The sequence below is a fragment of the Macaca fascicularis genome, chromosome 11, assembly GCF_037993035.2.
Source record: "Macaca fascicularis isolate 582-1 chromosome 11, T2T-MFA8v1.1".
Taxonomy (NCBI): Eukaryota; Metazoa; Chordata; class Mammalia; order Primates; family Cercopithecidae; genus Macaca; species Macaca fascicularis.
The window spans coordinates 8,687,961-8,698,563 of record NC_088385.1 but is presented as its reverse complement, the minus strand read 5'-3'; the positions used below and the strand labels follow the sequence as shown (position 1 = coordinate 8,698,563).

At 44.3% G+C, this 10,603-nt stretch overlaps 1 protein-coding gene across 1 annotated transcript; it reads right to left on the bottom strand.

Moving 5' to 3' along the window:
- Positions 1-3,948: 3,948 nt before the first annotated feature.
- Positions 3,949-9,650, bottom strand: DPPA3 (developmental pluripotency associated 3). The gene is made up of 4 exons (XM_005570022.4): positions 9,432-9,650; positions 6,108-6,364; positions 5,286-5,327; positions 3,949-4,536 (listed from the first exon to the last, which is right to left on the bottom strand). Exons 1-4 carry the CDS (start codon positions 9,514-9,516, stop codon positions 4,429-4,431), a joined length of 492 nt encoding a protein of 163 aa, XP_005570079.2. The 5' UTR covers positions 9,517-9,650; the 3' UTR covers positions 3,949-4,428.
- Positions 9,651-10,603: the final 953 nt, after the last annotated feature.

Here is a 10,603-nt window from a genome sequence, read left to right as displayed (position 1 = left end):
AAACCTCTGGCCTTGGCCACCAAAAGTGCTGAGATTACAGGCATGAGTCACCACATCTGGCCATAAATTTCTTGAATTTTATCCTTCTACTGTGGTTGTGTAAGTCAATATTCTTGTTCTAAGAAAACACAAACTGAAGTATTTTGGGAGGAAGTGTTATAGTATCTGAAGTTTACTCTCAAATATCTGTTTAAAAAGAGAAAAAAGAGAATGTTAAATGAAATGTGGCTAATGCTAACAATTGTTGTATCTAGGTAAAATGTACACACAGGTTTATGGGCTTCAGCTTGCCACTTTATGTAGTTTGAAATTATTTTTAAAAAGGTTAAAGTAAAACAAACACTGCTGAGTGAACAGCAAATATAGAAATCAACAGTGTTAGCCTGGGTAACATGGTGAAACTCTGTCTCTACAAACAATACAAAAAATTAGCCGGGCATTGTGGCTCATGCCTGTAGTTCTAGCTACTCGGGAGGCTGAGGTGGGAGGATTGCTTCAGCCTGGGAGGTGGAGTTTGCAGAGAGCCAGGCCTCACTACACTCTCAGCCTGGGAGACTGAGCGAGACCCTGGCTCAAATAAATAAATATAGAAAAAAAAACCAACTTTCATATATTACAACCAGCTGAAAAATATAGTGGAAATATTTTAACACACCATAAAAGAATCTGAAGAGGAAGATATCTTTAGAAAGTACTGACTTGGGCCAGGCGCAGTGGCTTACGCCTCTAATCTCAGCACTTTAGGAAGCCGACGTGGGTGGATCACCTGAGGTCAGGAGTTCGAGACCAGCCTGGCCAATGTGGTGAAACCCCGTCTCTACTAAAAATACAAAAATTAGCTGGGCATGATGGCAGGTACCTGTAATCCCAGCTACTCAAGAGGCTGAGGCAGGAGAATTGCTTAAACCCAAGAGGTGGAGGTTGCAGTGAGCCAAGATCATGCCATTGCATTACAGCCTGGGCTACAAGAGGAAAAATCCGTCTCAAAAAAAAAAAAAAAAAAAAAAAACGGAGAAGAAGAAAGTACCGACTTGGCTTAGCTGACTTCCATCTCAGATAAGCCACTTTTTATATAACTTTGAGAGAGTTCATTAATTCTGTGGGTTTTTTTTCTGTAAAATGAAGACACCAAAAGTGACCTACCTCAGAAGTTTTCAGGTTTAAATAAGCAAATGCACGTAAAGTCCTTAGAATAATGCCTAGCACTCAATAAATGTAAACTGGGAGCATAAAGATTCAGGGCAACATGAATTGACGCTCTGGGTAGCAAATACATGAAAAGAAGGTGTTACTATAGAAAGGTTTAAAAATATACCTAAAGAATACTAGCTGGGCGTGGTGTCTCACACCTGTAATCCCAGTACTTTGAGAGCCAGGGCAGGCAGATTGCCTGAGGTCAGGAGTTCGAGTCTGGCTAACATGGTGAAACCCTGTCTCTACGAAAAATACAAAAATTAGCTGGGCATGGTGGCACACACTACACACCTGTAGTCCCAGCTACTTGGGAGTCTGAGGCATGAGAATCACTTGAACCTGGGAGGCAGAGGTTGCAGTAAACAGAGATGGCGTCACTGCACTTCAGCCTGGGCGACAGAGCGAGACTGCATCTCAGAAAAAAAAAAAAAAATACTAAAGGACATATGAATTAATGTTTTCATTTATAAATTTAACATGATTGCAATAAAAATAAGTTGCCTTTTTGTTGTTTTTGGTTTTTGTTTTCTTTGAGACGGAGTCTCACTCTGTCACCCAGGCTGGAGTGCAATGGCTCTATCTCGGCTCACTGCAAGCTCTGCCTCCCAGGTTCACGCCATTCTCCTGCCTCAGCCTCCGAGTAGCTGGGACCACGCCCGCCACCATGCCTGGCTAATTTTTTGTAGTTTTAGTAGAGACAGCGTTTCACCGTGTTAGCCAGAATGGTCTCGATCTCCTGACCTTGTGATCCGCCTGCCTCGGCCTCCCAAAGTGCTGGGATTACAGGCGTGAGCCACCAAGCCCAGCCGGTAAGTTGCCTTAACTAGTCAGTGATTCTCAAGTTCATACAGAAAAATAATAAAAGGTAGCTTTGCTACTAGGAACGATTTATAAGTTATAACGAATGCTCCACCGGGCATGATGGCTCATGCCTGTAAACCCAGCACTTTGGGAGGCTGAGGTGGGTGGATCATCTGAGGTCAAGAGTTCGGTACCAGTCTCACCAACATGGTTAGACCCATCTCTCCTAAAAAATACAAAATTATCTGGGAATGGTGGCACGTGCCTGTAATCCCAGCTACTCAGGAGGCTGAGGCAGGAGAATTGCTTGAATATGGGAGGCAGAGGTTGCCATGAGCCGAGATTGTGCCACTGCACTCCAGCCTGAGCAACGAGAGCAAAACTCCATCTCAAAAAAAAAAGAAATAAAGAAAAAAAAAGAAATATAACCAATGCTCAAGTCTACCCCACGTTGTACTTGCTGGTAGACCATGTTAGATTTAGTTCTTCAGTGGGGTAACTTCTGATGACCAAACTTGGCAGTGTGGTCCCGCACTCCAGCCTGGGCAACAAAGTGAGACCCCATCTCAAAAAAACAAAAAACAAAAACCACAAAGAAATCACTGGATAGCATCTTCTTGGGTTATTACATATCATGCAGATATCCTTTCCAATTCTCCCTGTGATATTATGAAATATATTTGTTCTTAGTGACCATTTCCTGTCATATAGCTCCTAAAATCTTCGAAATCTCTGGAGTAATAACTTTTGTATGCTAATGCTGGCTGGGGGCTCCAAGATAGCCTCAGGATGTGGGCTGGTTGCCAGGAGAAACCACCAAGTGACTGGAGGGTTGAAAGTTTCACTCCCATTCCGGGACCTCGGGGGAAGGGACAGGGGCTGAAAGTTGAGTTGATAAACCAATGGCCAGTGATGTAATCAATCATGCCAACCTAATGAAGCTTCCCTAAAAACACAAAAGGAGTGAGTTCTGAGGGCTTCTGGATAGCTGCACACATGGAGGCTCCTTAAGGGTGGTTCACCCTGCTTGTCTTTTCTCCTGTACCTCGCCCTATGCACCTCTTCCATCTGGCTGTTCATCTGTATCCTTTGTAATATCCTTCACAATAAGTAAGGTGTGTCCCTGAGTTCCGAGTCACTAGAGCAAATTAATCAAACTCAAGCAAGGGGTCAAGGGAACCCTGATTTGTAGCTGGTCAGTCAAAAGCACAGGTAAGACACCCTGAAGCTTGTGATTGGCATTAGAAGTGCAGGCAGTCTTGTGGGACTGAGCCTTCAACCCGTAAGATCTGGAGTTATTTCCAGGTAGATAGCTGGAATTGAATTAGACACCCAGCTGATATGTAAGGGCAGAATTGCTTGCTTGGAGGCCAGGCACCGTGGCTTACACCTGTAATCCCAGCACTTTGGGAGGCCAAGGAGGGCAGATCATCTGAAGTCAGGAGTTTGAGACCAGCCTGGCCAATATGGTGAAACCCTGCCTCTATTAACAATACACAAGTTAGCCAGGAGTGGTGGCAGGCACTTGTACTCCCAGCTACTCAGGAGGCTGAGGCAAAGAATCGCTTGAACCCAGGAGGTGGAGGTTGCAGTGAGCCAAGATAGTGCCATTGCACTCCAGCCTGGGCAAGAAGAGCAAAACTGTCTCAGAAAACAAAACAAACAAAAAATAATTGCTTGCTTGGTGTGAGGACCCCTGCATATTTCCTATCAACAACATAGGAAGCTCTACTTCTGTTCTATCTCCTTCCGATTTTCCCATCTCTAATGGGAAGCTGATATTTGCAAATATCTGTGCCTATGTTTCCAATCTCACCCATATGTACAATGACGTTTCTTCCCAGTGGGAAGATATCACAAAATATTAGAATGCCAGATATTTACATTCTAGGAATGTAATGATAAAACTATTGATCGTCTAATTGTTAGCAAGAATAAGAAAATCAAGAACAATTTTTAAAAGGTACTCAAATGTCAACTTTATTGTTTCTATATAAACACCTTTTTGTACTGAAAACTGTAAAAATAACAAAGTGTGCTGTGATTGCAATCCAAATTTTTGAAAGCCAGAAAATCTAGTTATTATGCTATAGCCAAACTACCTAATGCTTTCTTTATCCACAAGTAACTTTGCTTCAATTTCTTGATGTTGGGTTTCATCTCACTGACTTTGGGCTTCTAAGACACATGGGAATACTTATGTCGTCTTTGGGTCAAATCAAACAGTAGAGCTAAAGTTATTCAAATACATTCAAATGACACAGATCCCTTACAAATTACTAGTATCATAGTAGGAAGAAAAAGATACAAGAAGAAAAATACATCCTAGAACTCATTAATATTGTTGGTGTATAGTCTATACTAGCATAGAGTAGCTTTCACAACCTGCTACATAAAATTACCAGCAAGAAGAAAAAGGTGCAAGAGTAAGTTTTATGGCTGAAGCGGCTTGGTGTCGTAATTCCCTATTCTAGCATTCTCAGAAGGATCCCATCCATTGGACACGCAGAAACTGCAGGGACATTTGAATGGTCTTGATTCCTTAAAAAATGATGAAATGGATTAATCAGAATATTGTACCTCAGAGAAATGTAATAAACCCTCAACTAGAATGTTGTTTATTTGGGTAAGCGTTGGAATGGGGAACTCACACAAAAAGGGCATAGAAGCCAAAAGCAAAACATTTTAGGAGACAAAAAAGAGGGAGGGTGGAAATATGGGTATCACAGAATGGCAGCTTGCGGGTCATTTTGTAATGGTAACAAGTGCAGATGGTCAATAAAACATTCTGGTCTCCGTTCTCTGAATGCCTTAAATGTAACTCATTCTGCTGCTAGACACGCTGCTGAAGCATTTGTCCTCTCACTATACCGTGCTACCGCGAAGATATCTGTGACAGCACGTGAAAGTATAAACCTAACACCAAGAGTGACCCCTAGTGTAAACTATGAACTCTGGATGATAATCCTGTCAGGGTAAATTCATCGGCTGCCAAGTGTGCAGTTCTGGTGTGCGACGTTGACAGTAGAGGCGGCATGTGTGGGGGAAGGGCATATATTGGAACTCTACACTTTGCTCAATTTTGCTATCAACGTAAAACTGCTCTGAAAAATAAAGAATATATTTAAAGAATATATTTTTTAAAACTACAAACATGAATTGACTTATCCAGGGCTCCTGGGGATTCAGAAAGTCCAAGCAAATTCCCTATTCCGACAAAAGGAAACAAACCAGATAGATACCCATCCACATATAGAGCCAAAAAGAAAAAGAAAAAAAATTATACTTACCCTAACTCCCTTAAGCCCAGTGTTTGTTAGTATTCTTTGATGCTACATGGGAAGAAAAAAATATGTTTATTGAAACCTCTATCAAGAAAAAGATTACTAATATTACACATCAATATAAGGGAGAGAAACTAGGGAATTTGTTATTGAGACAGGGTCTTTCTCTGTTGCCCAGGCTGGATTGCAGTGGAGTAATCATGGCTCACTGCAGCCTCAACCTCCCAGACTCAAGTGATCCAGCTGTGTCAGCCCTCAGCCACCCGCCCCACAGCAGCTGGGACTTACAGGCACATACCACTACACCCAGCTAATTAATTTTTTGTAGAGATGGTTGATTTTATTAATTTTTTATATTGCCTAGGCTGGTCTGGAACTCCTGAGCTCAAGTGATACTCCCATCTCAGCCTTCCAAGGTGCCTGGATTACAGCCGTGAACTGGGGAGTCTTTTTTTTTAAGACCGAGTTTCGCTCTTGTTGCCCAGGCTGGAGGACAATGGCACAATCTCGGCTCACTGCAACCTCTGCCCTCCAGGGTTCAAGTGATTCTCCTGTCTCAGCCTCCCGAGTAGCTGAGATTACAGGTGCCCACCACCAGGCCCGGCTAACTTTTTATATTTTTAGTAGAGACAGGGTTTCACCATGTTGGCCAGGCTGGTCTGAGCTCCTGCCCTCAGGTGACCCACCTGCCTCAGCCTCCCAAAGTGCTGGGATCACAGGCCTCAGCCACTGCACTGGGCCTAGAGCTAGGGAGTCTTAATTAGGTCTTAATTTATGAGTGTCACTTCCTGGAATCGGGCAGCCCCCACCCACATCATATCAACATACCGTACGAACTCTGCCGAGTAACATGTATCTGAATCTTGCCATTCTTTCTCTCTGCACAGACAGCAATGTTCTTACTCCTCTCCTCCTGTAAATCAAGTCATCTCTGATTTCCCTGAGGACTGGTGCTCTTGCAGCAATTCCATCTATCACTCGATGGAGTGAATCTTCTGACAGAGGGGAAGGGGATTCGTTACTGGCGTTGATAGTCAAGTTACTAAGGTTCTTTATCAACATCTCGGAACAGATCTCAGAGGCCCCTGAAAGAGAAGGTTAAAAACCATTACATTAAGGGGATCTTCAACATTCACACTTCAACGAGGTCTGCCCTTAAGCAGGGGAACAGACAGCTGTGTGGGAAATTTCTCAGAGTGGAAGGTTACAGTAAACAATGCACAACCTCTAGTCTTTTCTCAAAAAGAAAGTTAGCCTGGTGCGGTGGCTCACACCTGTAATCCCAGCACTTTGGGAGGCCGAAGCGGGCAGATCACCTGAGACCAGCCTGACCAACATGGAGAAACCTCATCTCTCCTAAAAATACAAAATTAGCCAGGCGTGGTGGTGCATGCCTGTAATCCCAGCTACTGGGGAGGCTGAGGCAGGAGAATCGCTTGAACCCAGAAGGTGGAGGTTGCAGTTGACCCGATTGTGCGCCATTGCACTCCAGCCTCGGCAACAAGAGCAAAACTCCCTCTCAATAAAAAGGCAAGAAGACGTGGCCGGGCTTAGTGGCTCAAGCCTGTAATCCCAGCACTTTGGGAGACCGAGACGGGCGGATCACGAGGTCAGGAGATCGAGACCATCCTGGCTAACACGGTGAAACCCCATCTCTACTAAAAAATACAAAAAACTAGCCGGGCGAGGTGGCGTGCGCCTGTAGTCCCAGCTGCTCGGGAGGCTGAGGCAGGAGAATGGAGTAAACCCGGGAGGCGGAGCTTGCAGTGAGCTGAGATCCGGCCACTGCACTCCAGCCTGGGCGACAGAGCGAGACGCCATCTCAAAAAAAAAAAAAAAAAAAAAAAAGGCGGGAAGTCAAGGCAGGAAGAAATCACTTGTACAGAGGCACATGGTAACACGGTTGACCCTTGAACAACACAGGTTTAAACTGTGGGTCCCACTTACACGAGAATTTTTTCCAACCAATCACAAAATTCGAAATCCCCACACACATTGTTAACTTTTCTGAAGGTTTCTCAGGGCCCACTGTGGCACTTGATTACTCACAGATTTTGGGGATGCCCTGGAACCAATTCCCAGAGTATAACCGAGGGATGACTGCAATCCCTTGGTCTCTAGACTGTTATTTTTTGAAACAGGGTCTCACTCTGTCACCCAGGCTGGAGTGCAGTGGCACGATCATGGCTCATTGCAGCCTCCAACTCCCAGGCTCAAGCGATCCTCCCACCTCAGCGTCCAGAGTAGCTGGGACTACAAGCGTGTGCCACACCCTGCCCTGAGCTACCTTTTACTGTTTACTTACACTTAAGAGATCCACTGAGTATCTCACAAGCATTACCTACTGTGCATTCTGTGGAATCTTGTGAAACAGACAAGAAAAACCCATATACTATTTTCTCCCAGAATCCTCATCCTTAAGCAAAACTGGGCAGTCGAGGCGGCTGTTACCCTATCCAGTTAGCCCTAATTTAGTTGCCCAGCTCCTTCACGGTATTAGATCTCCTCACTCAAACTCAATTATTTTGGGAAATCAACCACTCATTCTTCCTTTCTCATCCGAACTGCGATGCGTATCCCATACATACGCATATCTCATATAATAAGACGGTTATCGTTAACTGCCCCCTGTATATGTGTTTTGTTTTGTTTTTTGCCCTCTATATGTGAAAGTATTAAACAATATCAAAGTTTGAGATCGATTCTCAAAGTCTAGGGACCTGTGCACATAGAAACGAGGATCCTTTGTGGAACTGTCAGTTACTAAGACGCAAGGAAAGGGAGAGACTGGGGATACGTTAATTCATTTTTCTTTCCCACTCGGATATATGGACCAGCATTCTTTCTTCTGGACGCAGGGGACACAGCCAAGATCAGGCGCACAGGGCGTCAGCGCGCCAGCGGCCCAGTTCCCAGACCTCCTGGCATCGGGGAGTTTCTGCCGCCACCACCCTAGACACCCAGCCCCGCCGTCAGGGTCATAAATAAGACTTCAAACCACGTGGAAGGCTTCTGTGGCCAGGCCCGCGCTTGAGTCCTGCTGTAAGAAAGGAGTTCCTCCACCGGAAGACCTGGCCTATCAGGGACCAGAATTACCGGAGCAGTTTCTAGTTAAGCCGCCCTCCGGTGTAGGTCCTGCTACTAATTTACATTACGGAGCACGTTTACAGCCTCTGCCTTCCATTTCCCCGATAAAGCTGCTGGTCTGTTTATTAACATTCCTGAAGGGTACATTTAGCTGGAAAGCCAGTCTCAAAAATGTTGGCTTAGAGCCCGGCCTCGGTGGCGCACGCCTGCAGTCCCAGCTGCGCAAGAGGATGGCCTGAACCCAGGTGTGGATAGCAGCCTGGGCAACATGGAGAGCCCCACTGTCAAAATAAATAAATAAATAAATAATAAAAATAGGCCGCGGGCGGCGGCTCACGCCTGTAATCCCAGCACTTTGGGAGGCCGCGGCGGGCGGATCACGACGTCAAGAGATCGAGGCCAATCTGGCTAACACAGTGAAACCCCGTCTCTACTAAAAATGCAAAAAATTAGCCGGGCGTGGTGGCGGCGCCTGTAGTCCCAGCTACTCAGGAGGCTGAGGCAGGAGAATGGCGGGAACCCGGAAGGCGGAGCTTGCAGTGAGCCGAGATCGCGCCACTGCACTCCAGCCTGGGGACAGAGCGAGACTCCGTCTCAAAAAAAAAAAGAAAAATTTTAGCTTCAACTTAAGTTTAAGTTTCTCATATTCTTTCATTTTTTTTTTCCTATCTTTTATTTGGTCTCTGTATTTGTTCCTTTTTACCGTTCCTGACATGTGTTGCTGCGGGGGTAGATGCTGATGCAACCACGCTATGAGCCGCGTTTTGTGATTCCAATTATTTCTCCCCAGAAACTGGTCTTAGAAATCTGAAGTACTCCTAAGCATAGTGAATAACATAATACAATTCTCACCACCACCATCACCGCTTTTAAAATAAAGTCTTTGACCTCTGTGTTTTCTCACTGGAGGAAGCTGGACTCCCTCTGGTTTGAGGTTTACTTAAATACATTCCTCTTCCAAAGACTGAAGTCAACATTAAAAAAAAAAAAAAAAAAAGACGGCAGCCTTTTGACTTCCCAACCCCGCTATAGTCTTACAGTCAAGAAGGGCATTATCTGACTTACCTGAATCGTCCCGAGAATTTTCTTGGGTCAGCATTTGTGAAGACTCTGGGATGGAGGCTGGACTAAACTGCTGTGATGGGTCCATCTGCGTCTTGAACACTAAGCTTCTCCTGGATCTTTGAAACCAAGCAGAAACTGACGACTGACCCTCAAATTGCTACAAGGTAGCCCGGAAAGAGGCTGAAAACCCGAGCTCCAACGAATGGTCAAAGAACCGACGTAAAATGTAGGTCCGGCTTCCTCTTAAAATACAGATAAGCCAATCTTCCAGGATATTTGAATGTTAATGATCCAATGATTAGAGGATTAAGGGGTCCAAATGATTAAAGGTTAATGGGCGTAGTTTAGACTAGTAGGGTAGTTCTTCACTGCTTTGCATTAAAATAATATGTCCTATGTCATAGCTGCTAGAAAATTTATAAAACGCCTCTCTTTCGTTGTTCTGTCTCCCTAAGGTTGCCTTACATATAAGTTGGTTTTTTTCTTGCTATTTTTTGTTTTCCCAAACTCTACTCCTGAAGATGGCTTCTGTTTTGTGAACTGGGCTTAAGTGTTCTAGTGTAGAGAGGAGAATGGCAGTTTTTACCGCCCCCACCCCACCACCACCACTGCCCATAAACTCCCAATTAAGCTAAGAAAGTTTCCTTTAAGTTTTCCTTGCCTAAATCATCTTAAACCTTTGCTGCTACGAAGAAGACAGGAAAAATGAACAAGTATCTGTTATGAACACTTTCATAGCTTGATATTTTAGGGACATGTATTTTTTATTTGTTTCATAAACTATAAACCTAATAGTACTTAACATTTCTGAGCAGCTGAAATTAACTAAACTTACAAATTGCTACTCCTTCCCCACCAAAAAATGCTTGTATTCCTAGCAAAGCACACCAACATTTAACCACTGATTGTCTACAGGAGGTGGAAGAACAAGTCCCCAGCTGCCCCGCTCATCTTTTTACCTCTTACTCAAATACGCACCCTCCCCCATTCTCTCTCTAGGTGGAAACCACGAGAAAATACTCAAAGGCAATCTTGTTTGGGTTTGGTAAAAAGCAAAAATTGAAGTTATGATTTAAGAAATATTTTCATAGAGAATGAGCAACCACAGACATAGACTGTGTCTCAACACTTTATGCAAGTGATTCTCAAAAGTGTGGTCTCCAGGATGGCTT